Below are 14,127 nucleotides of genomic sequence, written 5' to 3' on the forward strand. Positions count from 1 at the left end.
TCAGAGCTCGCAGTACAACCCGTGGTTTATTGTAAGCTCTCAACCCAAAACTCGTACTGTAGTTCTCAGTCAAAGGTGTTTTTCCTCAGTTAGGAGATGGGAATAATGGTTATTCCTATACGATGTGAATCCAGCACCAATTTGTTAGAAGTAACTTCTGTCATTAGTGTGCTTGCTCAAGCACACAGCAGCCAAAGGCAAGCACACAGTGTAATATTGGAAAGTGGACATAATGGAAGGTGGGAATAAAGGAAAGTTGGAATAAAGGAACGTGGAATAACAGGAAAGTGTGAATAATGGAAAGTTGGAATAAAGGAAGGTGGAATAATGGGAAAGTTGGAATAAAGGAAGGTGGAATAACGGGAAAGTTGGAATAATGGAAGGTGGGAATAATGGGATGTGTAATAATGGAAGATGGGAAAAATGGGATGTGTTGAGAATACAGCGTGAATGCAGCACCAATTTGTAGCAAATAATTTCAGCCTTTATTTATTCCTCCCTGCTTGAGAAAGGTGCTCCACACTTCCACACTTGCAGCTGTTATCATCGTTAATATTTTTGTTAATTTGCCAGGTTGAACGTTCCTCAAATACAGCTTTCATCTCCATATTTACTCACTTAATGCCAACAAAGGGGACGATGCTTTATGTCAACACACACAGAGGGGCGTGTCCCTGTTTCCTATAAATGATTGGCTCGTTGTCTTCTATATCCTCATGTATGAATAACGGGTTGTTTTTCTTTGCACACATCTTCTCTGTGTGTTGATGTTATAGTTCCGTTGTCATTGTGTTTGTGCAAATGGAAGTGTGGTGCATCAGCTGCTTCAGAACATACGGTAACTAAACACCAGACGTGGCGTCTTCATGAAGTGCTGGAATCAGTCTGCTCATATCTACGACATTTCCACTGCCCTCACTCTGTGTGTGTGTGTGTGTGTGTTCTGTGTCATCTCAGTGCGGAGAGGAGATGTCCTGGCAGCCTGGAGCGGCATCCGTCCACTGGTCACTGACCCCAACTCTAAAGACACCCAGTCCATCTGCCGCAACCACATCGTCAACATCAGCGAGAGCGGCCTGGTCACCATCGCCGGTCAGTTCAGCCGAACACAGTCATGTCTTTGTTTCGCCACTTGAGGAAATAAGTCCTGTTACGTGTTTCAGAGCGCTTCTGGTGTAGGATGTGCAGTGTGTTTGTGTCAGCGTCGCCTTCCTTTCATTCCCATCGTCAGAAGTGACGCACGAGTATCATTCACTTCGATCTGAATTACATCAGTTCTCATTCATCTCAGAAAAAATGGTTCTTTAAGGGTTCTTTAAGGGTTCTTCCAAACCCTATAAATATAATAAGTTGGCTCAGTTTTTTGCCTGTGCTTGGACCCTTTTCTGGTATTCACAGTCTGTTGTAGGGTTCTGCTGTAGATAGGAACTCTAAGGGTTCTCCTAGAGGAACAGCTGGAAAGCCTTTAGGGTAGTGTTTTTGTCTTTTGAATCTGATGAAATCAGTTTCAGGAAACTGTTCACGCTGTTCTCGGAAACTAATCAGCGACAGGCTGGTGTGATGACATGACATACTTTTTATCCATTTATAGTCGCATTTAAAGGATATGGGACATGGATTTTTTTCTGGGTATAATTATGTATAAAGGACATAAGAAATGCCATCTAAATCACTGCAGGGCGTCAAAAATGTGAAAATCATCACATTATTCAAGTTTTTTTATACGTCAGCGTAAAACAAGGATTCGTTAATGAGCTAGGTGGTCACGTGACCCGTGATGTAACAAAAACTTTCCAAGGAGCCAGCGCTTGGGAATCTAATGTAAACAGGTTACCGAAATGGACACCATCGAAAAGTGACATTCCCGATGTTTCACAGAGATGTGAAGTTAGACCCTATCAATTCGAACCGATAGCTGGAAATTCACATGAACATGGATCTTGTCTTTACTCTGACGGGTCAGATGATTCTGAGAGTGAGAGTTCATTCAATCCCCATGAAACTGAAAGCGGTCGGCTCGATAACACTTCCTGGTAAGTTAAAAACAATTCTGCTCAAAGGCTAATGATCTGTTGAAAGAAGTATTATTTTTGTATCATACATTGAAAGTTCATCATAGATCTAGCTAAAGTCCGTTGCAAGCTAGTTTTTTTTTTGCTGATATTTTTCGAGATTGATTGAGATACAATGCTTCCAGAGTCCGAGATGAAAACATTCAAAATGGTGAAACGCCGTCACACAGCCAAGAAAAATAATAAGAATTAAACAATAGTAGAAATAAAATATAGAATAATAAAATGAAATCTCATCTCATCTCATTATCTGTAGCCGCTTTATCCTTCTACAGGGTCGCAGGCAAGCTGGAGCCCATCCCAGCTGACTACGGGCGAAAGGCGGGGTACACCCTGGACAAGTCGCCAGGTCATCACAGGGCTGACACATAGACACAGACAACCATTCACACTCACATTCACACCTACGCTCAATTTAGAGTCACCAGTTAACCTAACCTGCATGTCTTTGGACTGTGGGGGAAACCGGAGCACCCGGAGGAAACCCACGCGGACACGGGGAGAACATGCAAACTCCGCACAGAAAGGCCCTCGCCGGCCACGGGGCTCGAACCCAGGACCTTCTTGCTGTGAGGCGACAGCACTAACCACTACACCACCGTGCCGCCCTAATAAAATGAAATAAAAGTTCAAAAAAAAACTCTTCTACAACTTCACCACAACTCTTCGATTTGGTACGTAAACAAAGAAGGACAGATATAAGAGTAAATGAGTCAGAATTATGATAATCAATAATTGATACACCCAAAATTAAAATACTAATCCTTACCTCGGCTTTCAGACGCTTAGCGAATGCACCTCGTGGTGGCCATAGCACTTCTGGTTTCACTCCGCCGTCTTGTTCCTGAATTGGGACGTTGGGAACGGCTCCATCTTTAAGTAGCCTCTTAAATTTGGCTTGGCAATTAATTTCGTTCAGTACCTGAGTATTAAAGTTGAAAGAATCCTCTGTGAAATGGTCCAAACACAGTTTGTGGGAAACAGTAGGTGCAAAGTTTTTTCTACGGCAGTAGGGGGAATGCAAAAAAACTTACTCCAGGGCATTTCCCATTGGAATTATTGGAACCATAAGCAGCACAATACACCATGATGTCCAATGTATGATGTCCAATGCACTTTAAAGACTATAAAAACAATTTTCTTGTCATCCACTTCTCCATTCATCTACCCGCTTGTGCTGTGCCCCAAAGTTTTTGTGACGTATGATCACGTGACAGCGGCTCTTCCGGTTGTCGAAAATGCATATCGGAAGTCGAGCAGAAATGCCATATAATCTTCACGAATATAAAGATTTTGCTGAATTTAATAGATGATTTTGTATTTGTTGATGCAATTAATTCATATTTTTAATGGAAAGAAACTGATATAGCGTGCATTTATGTTTCATGTCCCATATCCTTTAATGCACATTTCAAACGTTCAGATGTTGATTCTGTCCTTCCAGGTGGTAAGTGGACCACCTATCGCTCGATGGCTGAGGAGACCCTGGACGCTGCGATAAAAGAACACAAGCTTCAAGCCGGACCGAACAGAACCACGGGACTGATCCTGGATGGAGGGAAGGACTGGACCCCAACCCTCTACATCAGACTGGTCCAAGACTACGGTCTGGAGAACGAGGTCAGCTTTCAGAACGCAACATCACCCAAATACACCGGACTGAATTATCGTTATGAGCACGAAAAATGCACAGGTTAATATTAACATACATCATTGTTTCTATAGTAACAGCTCATCCTCGGGGGAGGCTGGTGAAGGAGCGACTGTTTATAGCTTCGAGAACTTGTTTCCACATCATTTTTAAACGTATCTATAACGGGCGAAAAAGTACAACACGTCCTTTAATAAATGAAAATTTGTAATCGTTGATGTCGCATAAGAGGAATAAGTAAGAGGTGGAAGTTGTAACTCGGCTTCGTCTCACCACCCTGTCGGTGATTACTTTCTTCAAAATGGACCCGGGTTGAACAGTTTTCTGGTTCTGATAAAACCAGGCGAATTACACAGTTGTTAGCCGTATAGCCTTCGCTCAGAGTCGTTTATTAGGATGCGTGCTTTATTTTCAGATGGTTTTATGATACCGGAGGAAGCGAGCCGTCCTTTTCTTCTGATCGCCACCCTCCGAGTAGATTGACTCCAGTTTGCTGTCGTCCCCCGAGGTTCAGTCGGGATAGAAGAGCGGCATCGCCCTCGTTAGGAGCCGGGATGAGCTCAGCGGAGCCCTGGCCTCTACGACAGGCGCTGTTTTTGCGGCATATTTAAAAAGGTCAGCATGCAGATATTTCTGACAGCACTTGACCTTTGGTAGAAGGCTTTGAATCGAAGTAAGTGCTGCGGTTTGGTTTTTTTTTTTTTTGTCTGTTTGTTTTTTTTTCTCCAAGCGTCTAACGAAGCGCCGGACGTGTAACACACTCAGCTGACTCACCTGGACAGAAAAAAAAAACGTTTTGGTGTCCAAACACAGAGGAGAGGATCCAGCAGAAGTGTGTCGCTGTGGAGGATGTGTGGGAATGACATGTCTCACATCTCGCTCTTTCTCTGCTGATACACACTCCGTCTCCATTCACAGGTTGCCCAGCACCTCGCCGCTACGTACGGAGGGAGGGCGTTTGAAGTTGCCAAGATGGCGCAGGTCACAGGAAAGAGATGGCCCATCGTGGGGAAACGGCTGGTATCGGAATTCCCTTACATTGAGAGCGAGGTACATGAGCCAAGGTTCTGAGTCATGTGTACGTGTGGATACGTTTTTATTATTTTCTCAATTGTCATCTCATAAAGTGAGAACTAAAAGTTGTGCTAGTGGTAAAAAAAAACTAAATAAATTGAAATAAAAAGTTCGCAATAAAGAGCAGAAAACCATCAGAGTCTAAATCACATCGATATTTACTGTAGGCAGGTTTGACCTTTTTAGGGATTTTTTTTAGATGAGTTACATTTTTAATGATATATATTTTGGCTTTTGACATTTTTTAACATTTAATTTCTGAAAGAAAAAGAGAAAGAAAAGAGACATGGAAGTAAAGAGCTAAAAAAGGAAGGAATAAAAGGTAAAAAAAGAAAGAAAAAGAAACAATAAAATAAAGAATAAAATGGAAAAATGAAAGTGAGGAAAAGTAAAATTAAGGAAAGAAAGAAGGAAAAAAGAAAGAAAGAAAAAAGCAAAATTAAAGAAAGAAAGAAGGAAAAAAGAAAGCAAGAAAAAGGAAGATTAAGGAAATAAAGAAAGAAAAAAGGAAAATTAAGGAAAGAAAGAAAAAGGAAAATTAAGGAAAGAAAGAAGGAAAAAAGAAAGAAAAAAGCAAAATTAAAGAAAGAAAGAAGGAAAAAAGAAAGCAAGAAAAAGGAAGATTAAGGAAATAAAGAAGGAAAAAAGAAAGAAAAAAGGAAAATTAAGGAAAGAAAGAAAAAGGAAAATTAAGGAAAGAAAAAAGGAAAAAGAAAGCAAGAAAACAAGAAAAAGGAAAATTAAAGAAAAAAGGAAAATTAAGGAAAGAAAGAAAGAAAGAAAGAAAGAAAGAAAGAAAGAAAGAGGAAAATTAAGGAAAGAAAGAAAGAAAGAAAGAAAGAAAGAAAGAAAGAAAGAAAGAAAGAGGAAAATTAAGGAAAGAAAAGAGAGAAAAAAGGAAAATTAAGGAAAGAAAAAGGAAAATTAGAAAGAAAGAAAGAAAGAAAGAAAGAAAGAAAGAAAGAAAGAAAGAAAGAAAAAGTAAAATTAAGGAAAGAAGGAAAAAAGAAAGAAGGAAAAAAGAAAATAAGAAAAAAGAAAATTAAAGAAAGAAAAAAGTAAGTGAGGAAAAGTAAAAAATAGAAAAATTAGTAAAATGAATAAAGGAAAAAGAAACTAAGAAAAGAGGAGAAATAAATAAATAAATAAAATATAAAGAAATAAGTAAAAGAGGAAAAAGTGGGAAAAGTGGAAAATGAGAAAATAAATAATCAAAAAGTTAAAAAATGTAAACATGCTGTGTGCTGATACAGGGTATATATACTTGTGTGTGTGTATGTATATATATGGTATTAAGGAGTACTAAAATGGTGTGTGTGTGTGTGTGTGTGTGTGTGTGTGTGTGTGTGTGTGTGTGTGTGTATATGGTATTAAGGAGTACTAAAATGGTGTGTGTGTGTGTGTGTAGGTGATATACGGTATTAAAGAGTACGCATGCACAGCCATCGACATGATCGCCCGGAGGACGCGGCTGGGTTTTCTGAACGTCCAGGCAGCAGACGAAGCTCTTCCACGCATCGTGGAGCTCATGGCCAAGGAGCTGAAGTGGAGCGAGGAGAAGAAGAAAGTACGTCATTCCTTTACTCGTTTATTCAAACCACAACAACAACGTCATCCATCTGTGTTTTAAGGTCAAATCATCGAAGTACAATTTATACTAGTGTGTGTGTGGTGTGTGTGTGTGTGTGTGTGTGTGTTCTTCATCAGATCTTGAGTTTGTTTTCTTTGCAGTACTTGTTCTTTTATTAACGTTTTCTAAACACTCCTTTTTTTTTCTGCACAATGCCCTCCGGAGCGCACGCCAAAGGTCTCGGCCCGGTTCCATGAACACACTCGAGAGCTGAGCTATTGTTAACACCAGCACTTAATTTACCGCTTAAAATAGTCACAATTGAATTGTACACAATATCAGCTGGGTACCGTACCTGCGTCTTACGTAGGTGTCTGAGGGGGTATATCCCTGTGCCCGTGTGTGTGTGTGTGTGTGTGTGTGTGTGTGTGTGTGTGTGTGTGTGTGTGTGTGTGTGAAGGGGTGATAGAGTTACATGTAGATCCAAGGTTTCCTGTCGAAACAAAAGGCCTAATAATAGCACAGATTGCTGCACTGCTTCCCAGGAGTTAAACACTCGGCCCTTCTTGAGGCACACAATACAGGTGCACCACACCCTACACACACACACACACACACACACACACACACACACACACACAGTTTCTCATACCTTCTCCGACATTAAGGAAACAACCGTGCCGTGTTCACACTTAGTTGGATTTATTTTTATAACCCATGACATAAAGTAGGCCTATATAAGCCTACATAAATGCTCATAAGCTTTTACATCATGCTGTGCTGTGTCTAATACGCTTCCATACCAATTGTAGTTCAGGACAAGTTCAGAAACCTGTCCTGCATGTTATAAAGTCCTGTAATGACTTGATATAATGCTGCAGAAATTGAAAGTGAATGTTATAATGCATTATAGCTTGCACTCAGAATACCTTATAATCCATGAATGACATAGACCTGAATATGAATTTATAAACCTATATAAATGCTCATAAGTGTTTATAAATCTTATTTCATCCTGTAGCTGGAGTAACACAGCACAACTCGGGGTGTGTGTTATAATGCATTATAACTTGCAGTGTGTCCTGTAGCACAGCACTCATAATATGGTTATGATTTCCTAATAATGTTTTAAAAGCTTACTTTATTCTGTCATGAAATGACCTATATATATTGGGATATACACAGTAGTGTGGAAGAGTCTGAGGCACGTGTAAAGAAATGTTGTCGACCAAAAATGGCTTAAAAAATAATGAAATGTTTCAACAAAACAGTAATCAGTAATAAATGAAACAAAGTCAATATTCGGTGTGATATATATATATATATATATATATATATATATATATATATATATATATATATATATACAGGGAGTGCAGAATTATTAGGCAAGTTGTATTTTTGAGGATTAGTTTTATTATTGAAAAACAACTATGTTCTTGATGAACCCAAAAGACTCATAAATATCAAAGCTGAGTATTTTTGGAAGTTGGAGTAGGGCTTTCTTAGTTTTAGCTATCTTAGGAGGATATCTGTGTGTGCAGGTGACTATAACTGTGCATAATTATTAGGCAACTTAACAAAAAACAAACATATACCCATTTCACTCATTTATTTTCACCAGGGAAACCAATATAACAACTCAACATTCACTAATATACATTGCTGGCATTCAAAAAAAAAAAAACAAATCAGTGACTAATATAGCCGCCTTTCTTTACAAGGACACTCAAAAGCCTGCCATCCATGGATTCGGTCAGTGTTTTGATCTGTTTGCGATCAACATTGCATGCAGCAGCAACCACAGCCTCCCAGACACTGTTCAGAGATGTGTACTGTTTCCCCTCCTTGTAGATCTCACATTTGATGAGGGACCACAGGTTTTCTATGGGGTTCAGATCAGGTGAACAAGGAGGCCACGTCATTAATCTTTCTTCCTTTAGACCCTTTCTGGCCAGCCATGCTGTGGAGTACTTGGATGCGTGTGATGGAGCATTGTCCTGCATGAAAATCATGTTTTTCTTGAAGGATGCTGACTTCTTCCTGTACCACTGCTTGAAGAAGGTGTCTTCCAAAAACTGACAATAGGACTGGGAGTTGAGCTTGACGCCATCCTCAACCCGAAAAGGTCCCACAAGCTCATCTTTGATGATACCAGCCCATACCAGTACCCCACCTCCACCTTGCTGGCGTCTGAGTCGGACTGGAGCTCTCTGCCCTTTGCTGATCCAGCCACGAGCCCATCCATCTGGCCCATCAAGACTCACTCTCATTTCATCTGTCCATAAGACCTTAGAAAAATCAGTCTTGTGATACTTCTTGGCCCAGTCTTGACGTTTCATCTTGTGTGTCTTGTTCAGTGGTGGTCGTTTTTCAGCCTTTGTTACCTTGGCCGTGTCCCTGAGTATTGCACACCTTGTGCTTTTTGACACTCCAGTGATGTTGCAGCTCTGAAATATGGCAAAACTGGTGGCGAGTGGCATCTTGGCAGCTTCACGCTTGACTTTCCTCAGTTCACGGGCAGTTAGTTTGCGCCTTTTTTTTTCAACGCGCTTCTTGCGACCCTGTTGACTATTTTGAATGAAGCGCTTGATTGTTCGATGGTCACGCTTCAAAAGCTGGGCAATTTTAAGAGTGCTCCATCCCTTTGCAATATATGTCACTATTTTTGACTTTTCTGAGTCCGTCAAATCCCTCTTCTGACCCATTTTGCCAAAGGAAAGGAAGTTGCCTAATAATTTTGCACACCTGATATAGGGTGTTGATGTCATTAGACCACACCCCTTTTCATTACAGAGATGCACATCACCTGGTATGCTTAATTGGTAGGAGGCTTTCAAGCCTATGCAGCTTGGAGTAGGCCAACATGCATAGAGAGGGTAATGTGGTCAGCATACTCATTTGCCTAATAATTCTGCACTCCCTGTATATATATATAATATAAAATAGTCGTCTGAGGTCCAGTGAGAGCAGTTTGATAAGGAAATGATCTGTAGGTTTTACTGAGCGTCTTAGAGAACCAGCCGCAGTTCTTCTGAACACTTTGTCACACTCGCTTCGTAATTTTGCACCAAAACCCAGGAGCCTCCATTATGTTTTCTTTTTTCATCTGAAAAGTGCTCTTTTATGGATGGAATATGCTGCGCAGACATTTACAAACATTTTTTTCTGTAACATTTAATTTTGTGCTGGAAAAAAAAGCCTGGACGTTTGGAACTCTAAAATGTTTTTGTACTGTTTTGATTCGATAATGAATGTAGAAGTCATAAAATAGAAATCTATAACAAAGTTTGTATGAAAAAAACTTTTAGGAGGCTAAGACTTTTGAACAGTACTGTGTAAATATAGTGTGTGTGTGTGTGTGTGTGTGTGTGTGTGTGTGTGTGTGTGTGTGTGTGTGTGTGTGTGTGTGTTTTAGGAGCAACTGGAGGCAGCTAAACAGTTTCTGTACCAGGAGATGGGATACAAAGCTCGCTCTGAACAACTCACTAAGACGTCTGAGATCTCACTCACACCCGAGCAGGTGGCCAGGTGCAGTGTGTGTGTGCGCGTGCGTGTGTGTGAATTGTAGTGCATCTGTAAGTTCATCTGTTTTTTTAACTGCCATAATTCTCTGTCACAATTTACAGATATAAGAAGCGTTTCTACAAATTTGACAAAGAGAGCAAAGGCTTCATTACAACTTTAGATGTGCAGCATGTTCTGGAGGTGAGGGCAAGACCACACTCACAGTGTATCCAGAGGCGATTCTAGAGTCTGTTGTGGCCCCAAGCAAAAATTTCCAGGGGGCCCTTCTGACCAGTGTTCATCACCAATATCTCATCTCATCTCATTATCTGTAGCCGCTTTATCCTGTTCTACAGGGTCGCAGGCAAGCTGGATCCTATCCCAGCTGACTATGGGCGAAAGGCGGGGTACACCCTGGACAAGTCGCCAGGTCATCACAGGGCTGACACATAGACACAGACAACCATTCACACTCACATTCACACCTACGCTCAATTTAGAGTCACCAGTTAACCTAACCTGCATGTCTTTGGACTGTGGGGGAAACCGGAGCACCCGGAGGAAACCCACGCGGACACGGGGAGAACATGCAAACTCTGCACAGAAAGGCCCTCGTCGGCCACGGGGCTCGAACCCGGACCTTCTTGCTGTGAGGCGACAGCGCTAACCACTACACCACCGTGCCGCCCTCATCACCAACATGTTATAAATAATCTGACACCAACAAAAAATGTATGAAACCAAAGTTTTTTAAATTCCAAATGTGAAAATACAATGGTAAAGAACAATAAAAAACAAAATAAATAAGCCCTCGGGCCCCGACTCTCGGGGGCCCCTGGGCCAGGGGGCCCCAAGCAGTTGCCTGCCTTGCCTGTTCACAAGCTGCGCATCTGAGTGTATCATTTACAGATATAAGATATATATACACACAGTGTATCATATACAGATATACATTACTCTGTCCACATTCACTGGATATGAGCAATCGCATGCTCTGATTGGCTACTCTAATCAGATACTCGGATATCAGCTCGTATACCGTGAGTAGAGAAAAACAAAATGGCGGAGCATGTTGCTGAACCAACCGAGGATGAAATAAAAACTCGACTCGAAAACAAAATCACAAAAAAAAAACAGCAACAAAATATGGAACGAAAATATTTGATAGTAAGAACGTATCTTTTTTTTATTTTCCAAGAATTATTATTATTATTATCTTGTATTTTTCACAAATTGCTCCTGTCATTTCGCCGGTTTGTTTACATTCCAAGTGGAAATGATTTTGTCAGACGTTTTGTATAAAGTTTTTATGGATCGAATTTGCATAAAAATTAAAATGCTCTGTTTCTCAAAATTCAGTGAATGTGGATAGAATAAAACAGTTATTCCACTCAATCTGGTCGTACATGGCTTATAGCCGACTATCAGCTCATGTACGACTCGATTTTGTGGAATAACTGTTAAATATTGTCTGGCTTTTTTTCGTGGTATATCAGATACTGTATATTCCATTCAGCTAGCATGATACTGAACGAGTTGAAGACGAGTAGCTGAATGGAATATATCTGATAGACCACGAAAAAAGCCAGACAATATTATTATTATTATTATTATTATTATTATTATACATACACATTGGGTGTTCAACACATCTTTCTCTTTCAAAATTCTCACAAAATCTTCCGTATTTTTTAACGAAGCAAATCTGGCGGCCATGTTTGTTTACAAATTGTCCCAGTCGCTCGCTAGCGCGGAAGTTTTACGTCTCTGACGTGTGATGACGTCATGTTATCTTGACAACCATGCAGTATCGTAAACCATATTCAACGTTCATTCTCCATTGGGTAGAGTGACGTAATACATGTAGGATAAGCGATATGCTAACAATACTGCATGCTATCAAACCAAATGAATGAAACCCGCTAGAAGGGGATAGAACACGTTTTTATTCCATGGAAAAAGTGGCCCGTATGGATAATAATAATCACTTTTATCGCACCGCGCTGCTGAATTCTGGATTGTGATTGGTCAGATTTGTGATTGACTGATTCATTTTCTCGAACAGCAGCTCTGACAGTAATGCAGCTGCAGATCACTGGATCACGCTCGTTCTAACGCGGTCGCTCAGCCACAGCATCAAACTGGATTTGATATGGAGAAGTTTTCTGGAAGGAGATGTTTATGGAACTTTTACGGAAGGAGTCTCCAGTGTCAGTGTTTTCGATATCATGTTTAAGAAGGGCTTTATAAGGAGTGAATGATCATCTTAACCACTAGGTGATCTGATTCGGTTTGGAAATCGATCCAAAGAGCGTCAAGGTCACAGCAAGGTCATATGTCGTAGTGGAGATTGGCATCGAGTTGGACTTGCTTTTAATTGATTTGTGTTTAGTCGTAGATTATTGTGATGCTTCTACTGTTACTATAGAAACAGTTCCAGTCATGTATGTGCTCTGATGTATCCATGTGATTCGAGTTGTCATAGAAGCAGATAAATAAAGTGTTTATGCAAATTAATTTGCGATTATATTTTGCATCTTGCGGATGTATGGAAGTTACTGATGGTTTTCTTTTTTTAAATCACAAATTCATAATTTCTTTCCTGCTTTTGCTTTTTTCTTTTGTCAGAAACTGAGCATTCAGATTGATGAGAACGCCCTCCACGAGATCCTCAACGAGGTGGATCTGAACAAAAATGGGCAGGTGGAGCTGGACGAGTTTCTGCAGGTACAGAGAGCGAGCCTGGAGTCGGCTTTACATCAACACGGTTAACGATTACGTTACAGCTTGTGTATTTATAGCTCATAGATCTTCCAAAGCACCTCATTAACTGTCTTTTGTTCCACCTTTATTCGAGTTTAAGAAGCGACGCTTGATAGAAACCCCTGCTGAGGGAGACCAAGGTGTGGCCACGTCACTACCGCGTACAGCGTGTCCTCACCTCAGTCCTGACAGGCCAGGAGTAATTAAAAGCTCTGAAATGTCCTCGTGGCAGTTAGAATAACGAGCGTGCGGTAAATTAGCACGAGACGTGTGGCTTTTTGTCTGCTTGTAACCGAGCAGGGATTAGATTACGGCTATAATTGATAGGAACGAGAGGACAGGTGTTAAAGTTGGACGATCTCTGTCTGTTTTAATTATAGCCCCGCTCCGAAGGAGGGGGGTACACTGGTTTACCTCTGTCCGTCCATTCGTATCTCCGTACCTCTGTCTGTCCGAAACACCCTTTTTCTCAGCAACCACAAATCATAGCCACTTGATACTTGGTACCGAGCTTCAGCTTGGGGTTCTATACCATGTAAAGCGTTTTCAGGTCTGTTGCACATCAACTTCCTGTTTACAGACTAAATGTATTTACGAAACATACATATTGTGTGGATTTACAAATTTTTCGTAACACTTTTCTCAGCAACTACAAATCACAACTGCTTGATATTTGGTACCGAGCTTCAGCTTAGGGTTCTATACCGTGTAAACTGTTTTTAGGTCCGTCGCACATCGACTTCCTGGTTACAGACTGAATGTATTTACGAAACATACGTATCGTGTGGATTTACAAATTTTTCATAACACTTTTCTCAGCAACTATGAATCACAATTCCTTGATATTTGGTACCAAAGTTCAGCTTGGGGTTCTATATCATGTAAACCGTTTTCAGGTCTGTCGCACATCGACTTCCTGTTTACAGACTAAATGTATTTATGAAGCATACGTATAGCATGGATTTACAAAATTTTCATAACACTTTTCTCAGCAACTACAAATCACAACTGCTTGATATTTGGTACCGAGCTTCAGCTTGGGGTTCTATACCATGTGTACCGTTTTCAGGTCTGTCACACGTCAACTTCCTGTTTACCGAATGAATGTATTTACAAAACATATAACATGGATTTACAAAATTTTCGTAACACTTTTCTCAGCAACTACGAATCGCAATTCCTTGATATTTGGTACCAAAGTTCAGCTTGGGGTTCTATATCGTGTAAACCGTTTTCAGGTCTGTCGCACATCGACTTCCTGTTTACAGACTAAATGTATTTATGAAGCATACGTATAGCATGGATTTACAAAATTTTCATAACACTTTTCTCAGCAACTACAAATCACAACTGTTTGATATTTGGTACCGAGCTTCAGCTTGGGGTTCTATACCATGTGTACCGTTTTCAGGTCTGTCGCACGTCAACTTCCTGTTTACCGAATGAATGTATTTACAAAACATATAACATGGATTTACAAAATTTTCATA

General features: G+C 40.4%; 1 protein-coding gene across 4 annotated transcripts in view; it reads left to right on the forward strand.

The window, feature by feature from the left end:
• gpd2 (glycerol-3-phosphate dehydrogenase 2 (mitochondrial)) overlaps positions 1-14,127 on the forward strand; it is a 54,007-nt gene that overhangs the window by 36,920 nt on the left and 2,960 nt on the right. For 3 of the 4 annotated variants that reach the window (XM_060918659.1, XM_060918660.1, XM_060918661.1), the window contains exons 10-16: positions 958-1,092; positions 3,517-3,692; positions 4,642-4,773; positions 6,206-6,364; positions 9,786-9,898; positions 9,997-10,075; positions 12,503-12,601. In XM_060918659.1, coding sequence (XP_060774642.1) covers positions 958-1,092; positions 3,517-3,692; positions 4,642-4,773; positions 6,206-6,364; positions 9,786-9,898; positions 9,997-10,075; positions 12,503-12,601 — 893 coding nt within the window. Of the gene's footprint in view, positions 1-957; positions 1,093-3,516; positions 3,693-4,641; positions 4,774-6,205; positions 6,365-9,785; positions 9,899-9,996; positions 10,076-12,502; positions 12,602-14,127 lie in introns of those variants that run through there. The other variant, XM_060918662.1, reaches the window with a different exon arrangement.

Source organism: Neoarius graeffei, chromosome 4, assembly GCF_027579695.1.
Source record: "Neoarius graeffei isolate fNeoGra1 chromosome 4, fNeoGra1.pri, whole genome shotgun sequence".
In the NCBI taxonomy this organism is placed as follows: Eukaryota; Metazoa; Chordata; class Actinopteri; order Siluriformes; family Ariidae; genus Neoarius; species Neoarius graeffei.